This window comes from Ornithorhynchus anatinus, chromosome 4 (assembly GCF_004115215.2).
Source record: "Ornithorhynchus anatinus isolate Pmale09 chromosome 4, mOrnAna1.pri.v4, whole genome shotgun sequence".
Taxonomy (NCBI): Eukaryota; Metazoa; Chordata; class Mammalia; order Monotremata; family Ornithorhynchidae; genus Ornithorhynchus; species Ornithorhynchus anatinus.
Genome location: NC_041731.1, coordinates 115794892 through 115817144, shown reverse-complemented (window position 1 = coordinate 115817144; position 22253 = coordinate 115794892). Strand labels below are relative to the sequence as shown.

The 22253-nt window shown below is 41.9% G+C and overlaps 1 protein-coding gene across 1 annotated transcript in view; it reads right to left on the bottom strand.

Annotated features, from left to right (window-relative positions):
• Positions 1-22253, bottom strand: part of NEGR1 (neuronal growth regulator 1) — a 1090779-nt gene that overhangs the window by 619002 nt on the left and 449524 nt on the right. Inside the window, exon 2 of the mRNA XM_029064044.2 lies at positions 4384-4616. Coding sequence (XP_028919877.1) covers positions 4384-4616 — 233 coding nt within the window. The remainder of the gene's footprint in view (positions 1-4383; positions 4617-22253) is intronic.

Here is a 22253-nt window from a genome sequence, read left to right as displayed (position 1 = left end):
GGAGAAGACACTAATGCTAGGAAAGGTCCAGGGAAAACATGGAAGAGGCAGACCAACAGCTAGAAAAATAGAGACCACAACAACAATAACAGAAGAAACGTTAGAAGGATTACGGATTATGGCAGAAAACAGGACGCTCTGGAGAAAATATATCCACAGAGTCACTATGAATCAGAAATGACTCAATGGCACTTAATAATAATAATAATACTGTATTCACAGTCAATATCAGAATTCACCCTGTACACATGTTGTTTTCCCAAGTCCCAACCTCCATTCCAACAATCAGAATTTCACCAGTTTGAGGAAACTGGCAGGTGCAGAAAGAAAACAAAGAAGAATGGAAGAAAAGAAGTCTTCCCTGAAGATGAACCACCCACACTTATGTCGAGGCGGGAGTGGGGAGGAGAAATGCAAAAGGCTTGCTATTCTCCTCTTGACGTGATAGATTTTCTTGCCTGGAAAAATGCTTTTCAACTCTGACTCAGTTGTTGGTGTTCACAGTTCTAAGAAGTGCATAGAAAGCATCTAGAGAGGGGAGGAAGTTCCTTCACACCCTCCCCCTTCATTTTATCAAAAATCATAGGGGAGCATATGTGAACAAATGAAATCAGATCTATTTTTAAAAGCAATATTTAGCTACTAGTGATTAATTGCTATGTCCTATCTATTGATAAGGTTTTAAGTCAGGAAACCTAAGCTTGATAATTTACCAGCCAAAAAGCAGATATTTAAAATGTCTAAAGATATATTGGCACCAGACCATATAACACATTCAAGAAAAAAAAAGTTATGCATCAGTTTATGTAGGAAACAAATGTTATTTACATGGTGTTGTCTATCGCATTTATCTATTTCAATAATTGAGCCTGTTTGACTTACTGATGCTTCCCTTTGAACTCTTATTAATGTAATTGGAAACTGTCTATACGTTAATCAATTTTCAACAAATAATTAAAATTTTTAGATATTATAAAAGTCCTGGTCTTTTACTCTACTGAACTAGGCCCTTCAAAGAACTGAGAATATATTCATCTTCATAAGTCATATAACTTCCCCATGCTGAAGGAGATGGAGAGCAAATAAAAGATCTCCTACATCTTCATTCAAATAATTTTCTTGAACTTGTTCATGAATTTATGTCCAAGGTATGCAATTAACATTTACATATTTCAAGACCCAAATTGTTTTTATCTGCTTTATTTCCAGAATTCTCCAAGGGTGAGTGGATGTAGATGAAGAATGGAAGGAAACCCAGAACTGAACCTTGAGGGACCACCCCAGAGTTAAGGGTGGGAGGCAAAGGAGGATCCCACAAAAGAGACTGAGAACGATCGGCCATTAGTATTGGCCTGGACCCCACCTCCTATTGAAAGCTGGAAAATACTCTAAACAATATTTAATCTGATGTCATAATAGATATTTATTTACCTTTCCTTTAGCTTAATGTAGCTTTCTTTTAGCTTTATTTCTCCTTTCCCTTCATCTTACCCCATTTATTTCATTTGCCCCACCTCATTTTTCCCTATTCTTCACCTCAAGTGTGATCTCCTAAGAATCCCTCTGCCCCTCTAAAGTCCTTCCCTTCTCCTACTGCTTTACCAGCACTATCTCTAGAGGAAATCTCCAGCCTTCTCTTTAAAACCCAACCCTTCTACTTATGCATCTGAACCAATTTCCTTGTACCTCATGAAAACACTTGGCCCCTCCCTTCCTCCACCCCTAACTGCCACCTTCAACTATTCACTCTCCATTGGCTTCTTCCCCACTGCTTTTAAACATTCCTATGTCTCCCCCATCCTTAAAAACCCTTCTCTAACCCCCACAACCCCCTCCAGTTACTACCTCATCTCCCTCCTACTATTCCTCTTCAAACTCCTAGAGCAAGCTGTCCCTGATTCCTTTCCTCCAATTCTCTTCTTTACCCCCTCCAAACTGGCTTCCGTCCTCTTTTACTCCACAGAAACCACCCTCTCAAAGGTCACCAATGATCTCCTACTTGCCAAATCCAACAGCCTCTACTCCATCCTAATCCTCCTTGACCTCTCAGCTGCCTTCGACACTGCCGACCACCCATTTGTACTGGAAACATTATCCAACCTCAGCTTCACTAACACTGTCTTCTCCTGGTTCTCCTCCCATCTCTCTGGCCGCTCATTCTCAGTCTCTTTTTTGGGCTCCTCCTCTGACTCCCACCCCTTAACTGTGTGGGGTCCCTCAAGGTTCAGTTCTGGATCTCCTTCCATTCTCCATCTACATCCACTCAGCCTTGGAGAATTAATTTGTTCCCATGGTTTTAACTACCATCTCGGTGTGATGATTCCTAAATCTTCATCTCCAGCACTGGTCGCTCTCCCTCTCTACAGCCTCTCATTTCCTCTTGCATTGAAGACATTTTTACTTGGGTGTCATCCCATCATCTCAAACTAACTATAGCTAAAACCAAACTTCTTGTCTTCCTACACAAACTTTGTCCTTCCCCTAACTTTCCCATCACTGTAGACAGCAACAGCATCCTTCCTGTCTCACAAGCCCGTAAACTTGGCGTTAACCTTGACTTCTCTCTATCATTCAAACCACATATTGAAGCCATCACTAAATCCTGTCAGTTCTACCTTCATAGCATCGCTAAAATCCACCTCTTCCTCTCTATCCAAACTGCTACCATATTAGTACATGCACTTATCCTATCCCGCCTTGATTATTGTATCAGCCTCCTTGCTGACATCCCTACCTTCTGTCTCTACGCACTCCAGTCCACACTTCACTCTACTGCCCAGATCATTTTTCTTGAACAACATTCAGACTGTGCTTCTCACCACTCTTCAAGAAATTTCAGTGGTTGCCCATCCACTTTCCATATCAAACAAAAACTCCTCATCATTGGCTTTAAAGCACTCAATTACCTTGCCCCCTCCTAGCCCACACACTTTGATCCTCTAATGCTAACCTTCTCAATGAACCTCAATCTTACTCTCCCCTACTTCAATGTCTTATTGAATGCAGATCTCCTCCAAGAGGCCTTCCCTGACTAAGGCCTCCTCTCCTCTTATCCCATTTCTTCTAATCCCACCCCGTTTTTCGTTGCCCTGACTTGCTCCTTTCATTCACCCTCCATCCCATCGCCAGAGCACATATATATATGTATGTATATCTATACATATCTGTAATTCATTCATTTATATATTAATGTCAGTCTCCCCCTCTAGACTGTGATTTCACTGTGGGCAGGGAACAAATCTGTTTGTTGTTGTGTCGTACTCTCCCAACCACTTTGTACAGTGCTTGGCACACAGAAAGTGCTCAATAAATACCAATGAATTGAATGAATGAACCTCTTTCTTGCTCCATAAATGTAAAAATAGATCCACATGCACTTATTGTAACAATATTACAATTGTTACAATAATCCATTTCAGAACACCTCTTACAAAGTAAATGCTTCTATTTATAGAGAAGCAGCGTAGCTCAGTGGAAAGAGCACGGGCTTTGGAGTCAGTGCTCGGCACATAGTAAGCGCTTAACAAATACCAACATTATTATAGTACTTGGCATATGTGGTTATCAAATACTATTTACCACGCAATTAAATAAATTAGTATATAATGAAAAAGTCCAGAAGGAAGAACAATTTTACTTATAAAAAAGTCCACTGAATGACAGAAAATGTGACGTTCAAAAGACAGTCTTATAGATATTTTGCATAAAGATACACTATTTTGAATTTCATATGTGCATTTTCACATATAACGCACTCAAACATATATTGCTAAAATATGCTGACTTTTTTTCTACTAATGTTCATGTGCTAGCCTAACATGAGGAAATGCATTGTATTTCATGACGTGTGCATATTGAAAAACAAAAAAAAAAACAACAAAAAACTTCACTGTCTTCACTGTTACTATACAACAGAAACAAGAAAACAACTCTGCAATTCAGGGTTGTCTTCCAGTCTTTTGAAATCTCCCCAGATTCCCAAGTGTAACATACATTTGAAGGAAAACAAGCAAGCAAAATTAGAAAAAGGAAAAATAAACCAGATGCAAACTGACTACATTTTACTGAATTTGAATATTTCAGTAGACACCTTCCGTGTTCTTGAGAATTTGTGCAGTGCGGAGGTGGAATGGTGGAAGAACTGTAATTGTCACTCAAAAATCATAATAGAATCTTAATGCCTAGAGCTTAATCTTAAATGGAGATTTATATGCCCACAACAATCACAATCCTTTACAAAAGAAAATTACAGACATACAACTGTGAATATTAGATATTGTACCTCGAAATATTTTAGTTGTCCTTCAGCTGTTTTGATTTCTACCATTTCAATATCTATTATTTCAATTCATTTTTCTTAAAATAGCTAATGAAAATTCATACCTTGTACAGTTAGGTGCACCTGCATGGATCTAGGAGTGTGTTGAGTCTGCACAGAACAGGTATATGGACCGTCATCTGTAACATCGACGTTCTGTATCTGGAGGCTGTAGTCCCTTTTATTTGAGGTGGAAATTGAAACGCGAGGATCCACTGACCACTTATCACTTCCGGCAAAAATGATGCTTGACCGGTTCAGCCAAGCGCCCTTTGAAGCTCCATCTTCCAGGTAACACCTGCAAATTACCAGAGTGAACTCTGTTAATCAAAGTGAAAATCGAAGACAAACCCTCAAAAAATTTTGTTGCCACATCTCCAAGTCTTTAATAATGGCATCACACAGGTGATCACAGCACAAAGGAGCTCACACAATAAATATCATGTTAAGCACACAGGCAGGAATGCCTTCCGTTCTTACCTTCAATATGTATATGACAAAATCCCTGGTATATTTCTGATTATTAATTTTATACAAAACAATTTATAGAGTTTAGTTTTTTCTTGCCTGTCCCGCAATAATGCATGATTTCAGTAAGCATTTTGGCTAAACATCAGAGGACACGTATGTCTGACAACAGGAATTTGTTTAGATAATGAAGCACTTTAGGGCTCATGAACTCCATCACAATTATATACTACCTTTGTACTTTATGGCTTCCTTCTACTTGCAATTTATTTTACTGTCTCCCACACTAGATGGCAGACTCCTTGAAGGTAGGGATCGTGATTACTAATTCTGTAATTCCCTCCCAAGTGCTTAGTACAGTGCTTTGCATTCAATAAATAACACTGACTGATGGAAAATGTGTATCTCAGTGTTTGTTAAAATATAGGCATATATATATATATATATATATTATGATATGCGTTATCTATTTCAAAATATATTTCTTTTCCAAGTGTGTGGCATTGGACACCATGAGTACCTCAACATGAGTTATCTTGAAAAATGTTTGCTAGAACCAACTCCTTTGCCAACACTGTATTCCCCCTCCAACTTAAACTGTGAGTCCCATTTGAAAGAGAGATTGTGTCCATTTTTCATGTTTTCATGTCTGAACAGCCTGGGCTGTTCAGAGAAGGGTAAGGTTCATAAGGGGTCCAGTCTTGTCCCTTTCTGAGTACTTCCATTCCACTTCATGGTAGACAGTGCCATTTTAGCATGAGGCTGTGGGTAGGCTAGTGGAGTGTTTCATCCTGCTGGACGCGATCCCACTGCCTGGGAAGAGCAGCAAGGGTGATATGCTACACAATACAGAGACATCAGAAAGGATTCCCAGCTATTCAGGGATTCAGTGATTAGGACAGGCACAAGACTTCATCTTGAAAATGTCTGTTACATTTAGCTGCACCCTTCAGAGAGAATCAGGTGCTTATTATCATCTTGCCAACATAGAATCTATTTTGTACTGAAAAAATACTAGTCTCTTCCTTTTGAATAATAAAAGATATTATGACTAGATTGTTTGAACTGCATAACCATTATGAATGTTTAGCGTTTCTCTAGCATTTGAATTTATCCATACCTCCTTGGCAACTTTGATTGGGTAATTCTAAATACCTGATGAAGTTAATAGGGGAGTTGTTGATACATTCAATGACATTTGGTCTGTGGAATTCAGGATTGAATTGTATAGGTAATACATATAACATGTGACAAAAATTCAATTCTACCTTTAGAAAAAAGAATCAAACCAGTTACCACATAGTGTTAAGATGCAGTTGTACCCTGTTGACTGTTGCAGATACCTGGCTTTCTCAACTTCATCTTGAAAATGTTCTAGTACAAATTAAAGACTGGTTCTCTTAAATGAGTACAAAGCACAGCTATAGAATGAAAATCCACATACATCAAAATAGTTTGACAGCATCTCTACCGAATACCTTAGGGGCTTGAACACCGGGCTTGAGATTGCTACAAAATTGCAAGCTGAATGCAACAGGTTAGGTTACTGCCAACTATATGAAACTAATCAGTTGAAAAAAATAAGGAACATGGTATATTGCAGAATCTAATTTGCAGTCAGTCTCACCATCTGCAGAATCCAAACCAGGAGTCTTAAAGGTCATTGTTAATTGAAAATCTTTTCCGTATGTATTCAATGAAGAAAATATAACCTCCATTAATAATATAATTAAACAATTACAGGATAATGCCATTCTTAATGATATGTGGGGAGATGATATTAGGAAAAAAAGCCCTCATGTCACATTTTCCAATATCATTTTTTTGAGGTTGGTATGATAGGGCATTCTTTTGTGTCAGAGTACTGCAATTCAATATTCACTACAAATTGAGGCTCAAACAATGATTTTTTCACATAACCTTTAGAAATGAAAAGAAGATCAGAACGTTGCCCAAGAATTACTCAAGTAATTACCTGCTTACTAAATTGGCCCATTTCTCCCAATCAAATGGAAATGGAAAAGCCACCAACAGATTGAAACCAACCCCACAGGTAAAGCAGAGTGTCCACCTAGCATGCAAAGAATCCCTGGACTCTGGCTGTGTTTTCTCAGGAGCTGGATGACACAGTTTCTGCATGACGGCCTTGTGGAGTAGGCTGAAAAGCAGTGTGTGGGCCTTGACACGCACATCCAACGCATGTGTTGGATGCACATCAAGACATTAAGTTGTCTTTAGATCACGTGTAAGGCACTTAAGGGCAGGGATTGTGTCTAACAAGTGTGTACTCTCTGTAGAGTATAGTACAGCTCTCTACACATATTAAGTACAGAGAAACAGCATGGTCTAGTGAACAGAGCATGGGGTTGGGAGTCAGAAGGACCTAGGTTCTAATCCTGGCTCTGCCACCAGTCAGCTGAGTGACCGTATCAGGGACTGTGCTCAACCTGATGACCTGTGTCTACCCCAGCACTTAGAACAGTTCCTGGTACATACTAAGCACTTAACAAATTTGATTTTTAAAAAATATTTAAAAAATAAATTGATGGATTTTTACCCCTGGACCAAGCACAATCTGCTTTGCTCTGCTTCTACTATCCAAGACAGCTGCAACCAGGACTCTGGGTTCCAGGCAGCAGATAGTGCTGCTCTGGATGCATGAAGAAGTAGGATTGCTGCTATAGAAATGTGATTTGCATGACAATTATGTGGTTGATTTTCAAGCTTGTCCTGGTGCCCTATCAAGTCTACCAACCAAAAGGCAAGGGGTTGAATTACTCTCATATCTATATTATGGCCTCCCTGCCTTCCTTTTTCTTCCCTTAGTCATGAAGCAATCCACATGTCCCTATGGTGCTCGATCCCGGCACCATGAGTTCTAGTAGTCATGGAAATCAGGGCAGATGGGTGGACAAGAGTAGTCTTTTTTATTTTTATTTTTATTTTGCCTTCTAGCTTTACTTTATTTTGAAGGTTTTACTTTGGAGGCAAGATGGGGAAACAGTGGTGGGGACAGGCAGGCAAGCAAAGAAGAGAATTAAAACATTCCTTTTTTTAATTTTTTTTCCATTCTTTTTCTTTTCTTTTGTTTTCCCTTTGTTTTACTTCCGAGGCAAGATGGGGGTGGAGAAACGGGGGTAGCATGGGCGTTGATCTGGGTTGCCCTAAAATTTTCAGTAGGCAGCTGGAGTGGAGTGGGACCAGAGGGGGGTGGGGAGAGGGTGGGGGGTGAGGAAGAGAGAGAGAGAGTGTGAGTGTGTGTGTGTACTGGGGGGTGTTGAGGAAGAGTGTGGAGGAGTTGGTTTTGAGTGCTGACGCGCCCATTGGAGAAGATGGCTGCAAACTACAATATTCTACTTAAACAGTATGAATTAAAGTGGTCATTTTTTCCCGTTGATCTGCTCATTATTCTGAGCATCTTCTCTCATACTTGATCTTGATTTGTAGCAATCCCACTCCTACCCACCCATCAAATACTTAAGATATATTCTCTTCTGAATAACCTGAGCTGTTGGATACCATTCTTTCATTGTCTTCAGTTTCTTCCCACTAGCTGCCAGGTTTTGAGCACCACAGGATCCTCGGCCATACAGAGAGACATAGGTCTCCTGGGAATTTGGTTAACCATTAAGATGGAACCTTGGGTGTATTAATAAATTCTCTCAAACTTTTCAGAAGTTATTTTGAGAATTTTGTGGGTTTTTTTTAGTTTGAGAACTTCTGGGACATAAATAACCTTCTGCAACAATGTAATTGTACTTCAGAACTCCTAATCCTGGGGACAGTGCAATTTCCATAATTTTGAACCTTCCCTCCCTCTCCCAGAACTCTGATTCATGTTCATTACCAACAGGGACACCTTTATTTGCATTCCAGAAGTTCTCTAAAAAAAAAACCCACCTCAAAATAACCTCCAAAAAGTTTGAAAGAATTCATTAATAATGTAGTCTTCCATCTCAATGGTAAACCAAATTATCAAGTGACTTACCAGTGCTGAATATAACTTGAGTATTCATTGGGTGGGGATGGGGATGCTAACTGAGTGCAGTGAGGAAGAAGGAAGGAGCAGTCAAGAAGTAAGGAGTTTGTATACAAGAGGAGATGAATGCTGAACTATATCACAGATATATATATATATACATAATTATCACAGATATATCACAGATTCATTGAAAAGATATGTACCTAATTGTTGAGGGTGGGGTCTTTATCAAGTGCTTATAGAGAACAACTTTACATGTAGAAATCACAGAGTTGACCTAAAGGACAAATCATGGTCAGTCCTTAGAGTAGATGGTCAGAATAATGAACAGATCCAGAAAGAAAAAATGGCCACTTCAGTTCATAATATTCAAGTACAGTGCTATAATTTGCAACCAGCTTCTCCAACAGGGACAGTATTCAGCACAAACTGATGTTTGAGTTTCTCATGTTTTAGATAGATGAAAGACAGAGTCGGAAATAGGTGATTTCCTATTAATCAATTCCCAAATAACTGAAAATGGGAGAAGGGGATACTTTGAATATGTGTCAGTTCTCTTTCACAAACTATGCCAGCCTCCATGTTGCCTCACTCAAGCCAAGTTATAAAACCTTTAGAATGATGAATAGAGTCAGAAATAAAAAGTACAAAAAACTACTTTAAATGAACTTCTCTTCCTGTCTGCCCATCCCCAATCCAGTCTTATCTCCAGATCGAAACTCTTTCTCTGGAGTCCTGGCCAGGCTCCCCACACAACTGTTGAGGCTGCAGGACAGTGAGGGTAAGCAGAGATCTTCCTCGCCCTGGTACCTGAGGTGGTCTGGAGAGCATCATGTGACTTTCATCACAAAGTCAGTAAGTCAGTCAATCACATTTATTGTCCCACCCCCTATTTCCCTCACTGTCTCCTTGCTTGGAAAGCCCATCGACCTCAGAATGCAAACTCTGAGGAGACGGCTGCTTTTGGGGATCATCTCAAAGGATCATGCTTCACTGATGTATCTGTGTCCAACTTATCTTGTATCCACCCCAGCTCTTAGTACAGTGGCTGGCACAAAGTAAGGGCTTAACAAACACCATCATTTATCATTATTATTATTATTATTATAGAACAAACCCCGAAAAAACATTCAGGAACCAAAATGGCCAAAGAAATAGTAACCATAGCCCAAATAGAATGAGCTTTTGCAGGATCATGAAGGATCCACTGGTTCCAGGACATCATGTCTTCCCAGGAGAATCTCCAGAACCACCAGGAAAATTGGACATGACAGTGGCCTGGAAGCATTGTGGCCTAGTGGATAGAGCATGGGCTTGGCAGTCAGAAGGACCTGAGTTCTCTTCTCTGCTCTGCCACTTGCCTGCTGTGTGCCTTTGGGCAAGTCACTTTATCCCTTTGTGCCTCAGTTACTTCATCTGTGAAACAGGGATCAAGACTGTGCCTTCCAAGTGGGACATAACGTTTGTCCATCCTGATTAACGTGTATCTATGCCAGTGCTTAGTACAGTGCCTGGTACATAGTCAGTGTTTAATAAATACCATAAAAAAGTGGCAGTGACACAGAGCTGGTGTGTCAATTAACTGGGCCAGAGGAGGGCTCTGTCAGCACCATCGCTGCAGAACACCTCACGCCAGGATTTGCTGATCTGGGCTCTGCTCTGCGGCACCCAGGACTGAATTGTTTCCAAATGGAAACTCCTATTGAGGCAAGAGAGGATTGTGGTGTGGCAGTTTGTGGTGTGGAAGCCCACTTGGGAGTGCATACGTGGTCTGCTTGGCCAGTGTAGCCACTTGGTCCAGATCTAGGGGCACTTTGCCCTGATCATCCTCTCTTATTCCACCATCTCCACCTCTGGCCCTTCTGCCAAACTCACCCTGGTCATCCCAATCCCAAGAGTCTCAGGATGTCAGGAAGGTCTTGGGGAAGACTAGAAATTTTGAGTCATTTTGGGGATGAATACCTATTGTGTAAAGCTTTTTAGAGGGACTCCTTGTTTCATACTTGACTGGCTTTAGAGCAAGTCCAAAGTCTTTGGTTGACCCTTGCATTGGTCTCTTTCCTTGAGGTTGGTCTGGTCTCTCGGCATTCCTTTACATTCCCATTAGAAATGATTCAAACCTCAGGAAGAGTAGGTAAGGCAGACTTTAACCCTATTGAGGAGCAGCATGGCCTAGTATGTAAAGCATGGGCCTGGAAGGCAGAAGAACCGGGTTCTAATTCTGACTCTGCCACTTATTGGTGTGTGACCTTGGGCAAGTCAATTCACTTCTCTATGTCTCAGTTCCCTCATCTATAAAATTAGGATTGAGAATGTGAGCCCTATGTGGAACAGAGACTGTGTGCAACCTATCCTGTATCTACCCCAGTGCTTAGAACAGTGCCTGGCACATAGTAAGTGTTTAATGAATACCACAGTTATGATTATTATTCTCCCCCTCTGGACTGTAAGCTAGCTGTGGGCAGGGAATATATCTATCAACTCATATCGTTAAATCATACTCTCCCCAGCATTTAATATAGTGCTCTGCACACAGTAAGCGCTCAATAAATATGATTGACTGATTGATTGATCACTCTCCCTAGACCAGAGACCCGAGGCAAGGCCAGCCAGGTCTTCTGTGGTCTTCTCTAGAGTAGAGATTTATCTTTAGGTCTGACCCAATTTCCATATTCATCTCCATCTTGCTCCAGATTTGAAGCACTCATTAAAGGTGGGAGACATTTACCACTGTCTTTTTCTTGTATTGCATCTGCTCCTCCTTCCTGTCAGCCTTGAGATTACAACCCTTTCCTTCAAGGCTCAGATTTAGAGATCCACTGGGATATTTTGAATTTTAGAAAATGGCCTGAATTACTTGAATGGAACTTGCAATTAAAGAACAGTGGCATGCCCTTAGTCTGAGGGTGACATTTATAAATGTGTCCCCTTAGAAAACTACTTTGAACCTGAAAGAACTGCTTCATAGGATATTCAGAAAGCCATTCCACTTTTTTTCCCCAGCAAAAGACTGTTTTTAATTTAAGAGAAGAAATACTTCTGTCATCTGTTATTTCTGAATGTTCAATATTGAATTCTTCAAAATATCTAACAAAAATAATAATAACAACAGTGATAATTGTAATCGATATGTTGCAAGCACTACAGTCGATGCAAGATAATCAGGTCAGACACAGTCCCTTTCCCACACTGAGTTCACAGTCTAAGAGGGAAAAAAAACGATACTTCCTCCCCATTTTACTGCTGATGAAACTGAGGCAGAAAGTTAAGTGACATGACCAAGCTCACATCATTCATTCATTCATTCATTCAATAGTATTTATTGAGCGCTTACTATGTGCAGAGCACTGTACTAAGCGCTTGGGATGAACAAGTCGGCAACAGATAGAGACAGTCCCTGCCGTTTGACGGGCTTACAGTCTAATCGGGGGAGACGGACAGACAAGAACAATGGCACTAAACAGCGTCAAGGGGAAGAACATCTCGTAAAAACAATGGCAACTAAATAGAATCAAGGCAATGTACAATTCATTAACAAAATAAATAGGGTAACGAAAATATATACAGTTGAGCGGACGAGTACAGTGCTGTGGGGATGGGAAGGGAGAGGTGGAGGAGCAGAGGGAAAAGGGGAAAATGAGGCTTAAGCTGCGGAGAAGTAAAGGGGGGATGGCAGAGGGAGTAGAGGGGGAAGAGGAGCTCAGTCTGGGAACGCCTCTTGGAGGAGGTGATTTTTAAGTAAGGTTTTGAAGAGGGAAAGAGAATCAGTTTGGCGGAGGTGAGGAGGGAGGGCGTTCCAGGACCGCGGGAGGACGTGACCCAGGGGTCGACGGCGGGATAGGCGAGACCGAGGGACGGTGAGGAGGTGGGCGGCAGAGGAGCGGAGCGTGCGGGGTGGGCGGTAGAAAGAGAGAAGGGAGGAGAGGTAGGAAGGGGCAAGGTGATGGAGAGCCTTGAAGCCTAGAGTGAGGAGTTTTTGTTTGGAGCGGAGGTCGATAGGCAACCACTGGAGTTGTTTAAGAAGGGGAGTGACATGTCCAGATCGTTTCTGCAGGAAGATGAGCCGGGCAGCGGAGTGAAGAATAGACCGGAGCGGGGCGAGAGAGGAGGAAGGGAGGTCAGAGAGAAGGCTGACACAGTAGTCTAGCCGGGATATAACGAGAGCCCGTAATAGTAAGGTAGCCGTTTGGGTGGAGAGGAAAGGGCGGATCTTGGCGATATTGTAGAGGTGAAACCGGCAGGTCTTGGTGACTGATAGGATGTGTGGGGTGAAGGAGAGGGACGAGTCAAGGATGACACCGAGATTGCGGGCCTGCGGGACGGGAAGGATGGTCGTGCCATCCACGGTGATAGAGAAGTCTGGGAGCGGACCGGGTTTGGGAGGGAAGATGAGGAGCTCAGTCTTGCTCATGTTGAGTTTTAGGTGGCGGGCCGACATCCAGGTGGAGACGTCCCAGAGGCAGGAGGAGATGCGAGCCTGAAGGGAGGGGGAGAGGACAGGGGCAGAGATGTAGATCTGCGTGTCATCTGCGTAGAGATGGTAGTCAAAGCCGTGAGAGCGGATGAGTTCACCGAGGGAGTGAGTGTAAATGGAGAACAGAAGAGGGCCAAGAACTGACCCTTGAGGAACTCCAACAGTTAAAGGATGGGAGGGGGAGGAGGCTCCAGCGTAGGAGACCGAGAATGATCGGCCAGAGAGGTAAGAGGAGAACCAGGAGAGGACAGAGTCCGTGAAGCCAAGGTGAGATAAGGTATGGAGGAGGAGGGGATGGTCGACAGTGTCAAAGGCAGCAGAGAGGTCAAGGAGGATCAGAATGGAGTAGGAGCCATTGGATTTGGCAAGAAGGAGGTCATGGGTGACCTTAGAGAGAGCAGTCTCGGTAGAGTGGAGGGGACGGAAGTCAGATTGGAGGGGGTCTAGGAGAGAATGGGAGTTAAGGAATTCTAGGCATCGATTGTAGACGACTCGTTCTAGGATTTTGGAAAGGAAGGGTAATAGGGAGATAGGACGATAACTGGAGGGGGAAGTGGGGTCAAGAGCGGGTTTTTTTAGGATGGGGGAGACGTGGGCATGTTTGAAGGCAGAGGGGAAGGAGCCCTTGGAGATTGAGTGGTTAAAAATAGAAGTTAAGGAAGGGAGGAGGGCAGGGGCGATGGTTTTAAGAAGGTGAGAGGGAATGGGGTCCGAGGCACAGGTGGAGGGGGTGGCACTTGCGAGGAGGGAGGAGATCTCCTCTGAGGATACTGCAGGGAAGGATGGAAAAGTAGGGGAGGGGGTTGGTGGGGGGGAAGGGAGAGGCGGAGGGGTGACTTTGGGGAGCTCAGACCTGATCGTGTTGATTTTCGTGAGGAAATAGGTGGCCAGATCATTGGGGGTGAGAGATGGGGGAGGGGGAGGAACAGGGGGCCTAAGGAGAGAGTTAAAGGTCCGGAACAATCGGCGGGGGTGACGGGCATGGGTGTCGATGAGGGAGGAGAAGGCAAGTGGCAGAGCCTGGATGAGAACTTGTGTCCTGTGCCTTATGGGCCCATCCTCTTTCCACTAGGTCATACTGCTTATCTATTCTAAAATAGTACTTTGGCTTCAAAAGCCAATTAAGTTCACCAATTTGTTAAGTGCTACCTGGAGTCTTTATTCAGTGTCTTGATTTGCCACGATCAAAGCAGTAGTCATCCTGATTGCCTCAGGCTGGAATATGGTTTTTGACGGTGATGGGATCTCGAAGGTAGCACTTGTGAGACCATGATTCTACAGCCAATTAGCATATCAGGATAAACATGAGCTTTCAGGGACATAGCCCATGGCTCCTTCTGATCACTCCACTTCTTTCATGTCTTAAATTCATAATAACCCCTGAACAACCATAAGCAACCTCCTGCCTCACCAATGCTCTACACAGCAGGATTTGTTGGACTTCATGGATAAAGACTGAATTCACTCAACACATATTGATTAATGAAAGCTCCATGTAAAGGTACTAATTAATAAAAGAAGAAAAGTGTCACTCCTTTTTGGATTCAAAGGAAAATCATATGAAAAGGATGTTCATAAAGGGGGTTTGCCAAGTATTAGCACAGCTGCTCTGTATTGTGTGGGGCAGTTCAAAGTCTGTCAATTGAACTACCTTATGAAGCCTGACAAGGAGCCAGATGCCAACGATATGTTCAGACAATTGCAAAGTTTCCCAACTCTTTTCACTATGCAGAGACTTTTGATGCCATGATTCTCATGATGAGGAGAGTGGGTAGAAAATTATAATGGATTTTGAGAATTCCAGTGCTGCTCCCAACTGCTTTATTTGACAACGGCCAAATTTAATATCAGAGTGTTAGTCACACAAAACACAGTTTCAGAGAGAAACCGTGCTCGAGACTTCACCATTTATAAGTTTTCCTTATGAAGTCTTTATAAAAGAAATACCCATTGAGTCAAGACTATGCTCTGTCCATCCAGTTTCTGGGGTCAAAGAGTCACACCCAAAAAAGCTTGAAAAAATAGCTTTATGGTTGCTCTCCTTGAAATCTATCCTCAGTCAATTTTAATTGCATTTGAATCAATCAATTAATTGTATTTATCAAGTAATTTCTGTGTGCAAAGCATTGTACTAAGTACAATAGGGTTGGGAGGTAAAATTCTGGCCCTCAGTGCACTTACCTTACTCCTTCAAACCATTCCTGCTTTTTCCTGTTCCCCAACATTCTGTCTTCATCGATCCCAAACTATTCAATTCTAAAATCCCAATTCCTCCAACAGGAATTCCTTGATTAATTTTCCAACTCCCTGAGCCTCATCATTCCTTCAGCCAACTATACTACTTATGCAATTATTTACATCCTCCCTAAACCTTGTGCATATCAATCAGTGGCATTGAGTGCTTACTGTGGGTAGAGAACTGTACTAAGTGCTTCAGAGAGTACAATATAACAGGGTTGGAGAACTGTACTAAGTGCTTCAGAGAATATAATATAACAGGGTTGGTAGACACTTTCCTTGCCCCAAAAGAGCTTACAGTCTAGAGGGCTGCTTATCTATCTATCTATCTACAAAGTTAGCTAGCTAGCTAGCTTTCTTTCTGCATATTTAATTTATAGTCTGATTCAATTTACCCATTTTGGACATTCTATGGGAATGTAAACCCCTTGTGGGCAGACAGTGCATCAGGTAACTTGTCACTTTATTATCCTGTACATACTAAGCACCTAGTAAAGTGCACATCACTGTCAGCTCTCAATAAATGCTACTAATGATGCTACTGAACTCATTGATATTTTAGGCCTGCACTCTATTCTGTGGTAACGCATTCCATATGTTTACCACCTGCTATGTGAATTAATGTTTTCCTCTGCTTTGAATCTCACATTTTCTTATTGTGGACAGGGAATGTCTTCTCATTCTGTTGTACTGTACTCTCCCACATGCTTAGTACTGTGTTCTGTACACATTAAGTGTTGAATAAATTAAAGATTCAATGAGTGCTCGCTTGCCCAGATATATTGGGGTTTCATGATTCTGTAGGCTTCAACTGGGACTGCTTCTTTCCATTTCACTTTATCTTCAGAGGTTTAATACAGTCATGATTTTTTTTTCTGGGCAATGAACTCAATTTGGAGAAGGTAGTGTGGCTTCCCTTGGTTTTCTAAAGTCCCGGGGATCATTCACATGGATCATGGATTCTCCCCAGTGGCTCTTAGAGAAAAATACCTGAGAAATAACTTTAATTTTTCTAAAACACATGAACAAAAAATCAACATGGAGAGCCATTTCTCTTTTATCTTCTTCCTCGCCCATAATTATTCACTGTCAACCAATAATAATAATAATTATGGTATTTGTTAAGTGCTCACTATGTGCCAGGCGCTGTAATCAGCACTGAGGTAGATACAAGCAAATCGAGTTGGACACAGTCCCTGTCCCATGTGGGGTTCACAGTCTCAATCTCCATTTTATAGATGAGGGAACTGAGGCCCAGAGAAGTGAAGTGACCTACCCAAGGCCACACAGCAGACAAGTGGTAGAACTGGGATTAGAACTCATGACCTTCTGAAAGGAAGACATAGATCACTGCTTCCTAGGATTCTCCCTGGCAGGGACCCCATTCTTAAGAGGAATCTGTGTTGTGGAATTTATGAAGGGCATATTATAGGAAGCATCCTGGTTTAATGGAAAGACCATGAGCTGGGAGTCAGAGGACCTGGCCTCTAACTCCTGCTCTATTATTCCCCTGCAGCATGACCTTGGGCAAATCACTTAGCTTTTCTGTGCCTCAGTTCCCTCATCTGTGAATTGGGGAATCAATGCTTGTAATCTCTCCAATTAGATTGTGAGCCAGGGACTGGGGATGACCTGATTATTCAATCCTTCAATCATAATAATGTTGGTATTTGTTGGTATTTGTTAAGCGCTACTATGTGCAGAGCACTGTTCTAAGCACTGGGGTAGACACAGGGGAATCAGGTTGTCCCACGTGGGGCTCATAGTCTTAATCTCCATTTGACAGATGAGGTAACTGAGGCACAGAGAAGTGAAGTGACTTGCCCACAGTCACACAACTGACAAGTGGCAGAGCTGGGATTCGAACTCATGACCTGACTCCAAAGCCAGTGCTCTTTCCACTGAGCCATGCTGCTTCTCCATTTATTGAGTGCTTACTATGTGCAGAGCACTGTACTAAGCACTTGGAAAGTGTAATTTGTCAACAGATAGAGACAATCCCTACCCAACAACTGTCTCACAGTCTAGAACGGGGGAGACAGACAACAAAACAAAACAATTAGACAGGCATCAGTAGCATCAAAATAAATAAATAGAATTATAGCTATAGGCAAATCATTAATAAAATAAAAGGGATAATAGATATGTACATATATACAGAAGTCCTGTATGGCGGGGATGGGGGTAGAGCAGAGGAGGGAGTAGGGGCGATGGGGAGGGAAAGAGGAGCAGAGGAAAAGGGGGCTCAGCCTGGAGGAAGTGAGCTTTCCATAGGGCTTTGAAGAGGGTAAGTGAGCTAGTTTGGTGGATGTGAGGAGGAAGGGCATTCCAGGCCAGAGGTAGGATGTGGGCCAGGGGTCGATGGCGGGACAGGCGAGAACAAAGAACAGTGAGGAGGTTGGCAGCAGAGGAGAGATGTGTGTGGGCTGGCTGTAGAAGGAGAGAAGGGAGGTGAGGTAGGAGGGAGCAAGGTGATGGAGAGCTTTAGTGTTTAAGCCTTAACAATTAACATCCTTGATAAATACCATCATTATGTGCTAGGTTCTTGGAGAAGATACAAGCTTAGGAAATTTGACACAGTCCCTGTCCAAATATATCTCCATTTTCTAAATGAGGAAACTGAGGCCTAGACAGTTTAATTTACTTGTCCAAGGTCACAGAGCTATTAATTCTACTGGGGGAGTTGGGAGCTGAAACAGGCTTCCTTGATTCCCAATCCCAAACTTTTTCAATTGGACTACACTGCCACCCTCTGCCTTGTATCAGACTGTATAGTTGGCTGCCTCATTATCTTTTCCAGCTCTCTCATGTCAACAAAATTGCACACTTATGTATACTAGGTCTGTGCTTATATGCTTTTATGGCTTGGCTAATTGTTCTCTGTTTCTGAAGAAACTTCTGTGAAATCCTAACTCATCGAATTCCACTTCAATTACTTTCAAAAGTGTATGTTTGGGAGAGATAGACTATAATAATTTTAATGTTTATAATAAGCGAGATGTGAGTTTCCTTTTCTCAAGCCTCTGGAGCAGTGCTCTGAGGTCATTACTTGCATAAGTTACTCTTTGGTAGGGCACAGTTCTCTTGGAAATAACCACAGTGAGTTACAGACCATTATTTTAATACTAATGAAATAATGGAAACCAAAAACCCTCAAAATTAGTTTGTGATATTGAAAACTATGTAGATTAATTGCAGCAAAATGAATTTGCCCCTGAACTACAAAGTTCTTGTGTAACAATTTGAAAAAAACACATTTAGTACTAGATCACTGAATCTTGGTTTTGTTGATAAATAAATCCTTCTAAAACAAATCTGTGGTTCTGTAATAAAATCACATTTCTGGACAGGACTTCTGGAACATAGTCCATCTCAGTATCTTCAGGTAAAAGAGTGTCCATTCATCCTCCATCAGACTGATGTGGAGTTTATTTTCAAAATTAAGTAAATTTGTAGTATTACAACAGAGAAGTGGTGTGGCCCAGTGTAAAGAGCATGGACCTGGGAGTCAGAGGTCATGGGTTCGAATCCCAGCTCCGCCACTTGTCAGCTGTGTGACTGTGGGCAAGTCACTTCACTTTTCTGTGCCTCAATTCTCTCATCTGTAAAATGGGGATGAAGACTGTGAGCCTCACGTGGGACAATCAGATTACCCTGTATCTACTACCCCAGCACTTAGAACAGTGCTCTGCACATAGTAAGTACTTAACAAATACCAACATTTAATTCTGGAATTTAAAACTTAAAGTGTGAATGATGGGAACCCAAGTCCCTGTTAGCACTTAATGTTACTGTAAACATACAACTACACGGAGAATTATTCGCACTGTTATTCATTCAGCTAGTCTCTCCTGACACAGGCTTGTTCTTTTTCTGCTGCCACTTCTACTAAATAATTAAGGTCCCCATTCCACTCAATTTCAAGCTTTCTGAACGTAGGGGCTGGCCCATCTCCTTCTCTTGTAAACTCTCAAGGCCCGTTGATTAAGCTCTCATTTGAGCATTCAATAAATGCCATTTATTGAATGACGACTCAAACCCTTTATGCCTCTCTGATTATTTTCATTTCAGTTCTCCATATAACACTGTCCATGGTTCCAAATCAATGACTGTACCTCGAGCTCAACTGTCTCACTGCAAATCTCTTTTCCTCATCCTTCCTTTGGCCTGGAACTATCTCCCCCTTCATGTCCAACAGACCACTAGTCTTCTTATCTTCAAAGACTGACTAAAATCCTATATCTTCCATGAGGCAGACCCCTAGATTGTAAATTCACTATGGTCAGGGAATGTGTTTGCTAATTCTATTGTATTATACTCTTCCAAGTATTTAGTACAGTGTTTTGCATATAGTAATTATTCTTTTAGTAATAATGACTGATTGATTTACCTGACTAACCTCTGATTTTCCCACCCTCCTCACCCTCTCTTCTACATTTCCTATGTACTTGGATCTGTACCACTTAAGCACTTTGATAGTCACTCACCATGCCTTCCCACAGCACTTTTGTACATATCCTTACATTCTGACATTTCTCCTGACATTTATTTTAGAGTCTGTCTCACTTCTAGACTGAAAACGTCTTATGAACTGGGGTCATGTCTACCAACTCTATTGTACTGTATTGTACCAAGTGCTTAGTATAGAGCTCTGCCCATAAGAGCTCAGTAAATACCACTGGTTGATTGAATAACACCCAATTTGGGAATATTAGATGGGAAATATTGTAGTACACCTAAAACATGATTTGGCAAGATATTTACTTGTTTTCCTTTTTTATCTGTAATCATAATAAAGATAATAATCGTGGTATTTAAGTACCTACTATATTCCAAGCATTGCGCTGAGCAATGGGGCATAAACGCTTAGTACAGTGCTCTGCACATAGTCAGTGCTCAATAAATATGATTGAATGAATAAAGGATACTCATGAGAATATAACCTAGCTCTCCTAACTCCTCCCCGATCCTGCACTGTTTCCACTAGCCATGCTGTTCCTCTCTTTTTTTTTTCCATTTGCCAGAGCCCATGAAGTTGACCAATTTTCTGCAGCAGAATAAGCCAAGAAGAATGAATCAACTAAACCCAGCTATGCTATTGATAAATATCCCACTCATTATTATAAATTTATATTGTTTCTGCTCAAATTATGTGTGCATCATGCTCAGGGCTAAACTGCAACCTCAATATGACTAAAAACTGAACTTTTCACCATCATCTATTCTAATCCAATCCTCAAAGGAGTAGTAGTAATAATTATGATATTTATTAAGCATGTGTTCTGTACAGATCACTGTACTAAGCGTGGGGAATAATTCTACCGGTGGGAATTTGATATGGACTCAGTCCTTCAAGGGGCTCCCAATCTATGACTGTAGGTGGCAGGAGGTCTGGACATATTGAGAGTAATGAAACAATAAAACATTAAAATGGCATGAAGGACCAGGACAAATATGCAATACACAAATGAAAAGAAAAGCCAGTAGGAAGCTATAGTTAGAGGAGCAGAATTTCTTTTCATGATTCAGGTCCACAGGAATAAGCAGGCAGTCAGTGGCTTATCCAAGGTTATCTAAGGCCTCAGGTTACTGGTGCTATTCTCTTTCCTGCCAGGGTCAGGGAAAGCAGGACCGGGTGGGGTCTCCTTGATGATATAGAGGGGAGCTGGTGCCAGTCCTGGGTAGGGTGGAGGGGAGGAAAGGCAGTTCACTCAGCCCCATTGAGGGGTCCAAAAGGGAGCAGGGAGGTGAGGCTGCAAAGGCCAGAGGCTTCATTTGACTCCATAGATGAAAAGAAATAAGAAAGGCAGAGAAGTGGAATTTCTACCCAGCCCAGTACACACAGAACATTCCAAGGACCAGCAGGGTGTTCTTCAGCCATGATGAGAAGGCCAAGGGCATATATCACGCATATTTCACTCAGATGAGTTGGAAGATTGAGGCAGAAAAGGCACCCCAGCTTACTTGCATCAATCATTTATATTTATTGAGTGCTTGCTGTGTGCAGAGCAATGTACTAAGCACTTGGGAGAGAACAATATAACAGAATTGGTAGACATGTTCCCTAACCACAAGGAATATGTCTAGAGGAGGAGCATACAACTTAGCTGGCTCACCTATGTTATTCAATCACCATCCTCTCTGCCTCAGAATCCTCCCACCTCATTGTTCCCTCCCCATTCCTCACTGAATTTCAATCTGCACATTCATTTAGCTACCAAATACTGCTGGATCTTCTTCACAGTGTGTCCCTTCCCTTTCTTCCAAACAGCTCCCACCTGGATTTGTCCTTGTCATATCACAGACTACAACATAAACGTCCCCACTTTGTTATCTGTTTCCGCCCTATTCTAGACTGTGAGCCAATTGTTGGGTAGGGATTGTCTCCATCTGTTGCCGAACTGTACTTTTCAAGTGCTCAGTACAATGAACTGCATACAGTAAGAGCTCAATAAGTACGATTGAATGAAAAACCCTGGCCCCAGCCTCTCTCTGGATCACTCTACACTACATTCTCCTGAACCCTATACCTTCCTAAAACATCATTCAGCAAACATCACTTCACTCCTTAAAAATCTCTGATGGGTTCTCACTTCCCTCTTCAGCAAGCAAAATCTCGACATGATCTGTTTCAAGACCCCAAAGTGTGACTACAGAGTTCTTGGTAGGTAACCAACAATAACAATTTGAAGTTGCGCTTGAATTCATCATTGTGAGCAGATAGTCATATTAGTACTACTACTAGAATAGGAGGAGGAACAGTAGTAAGAATA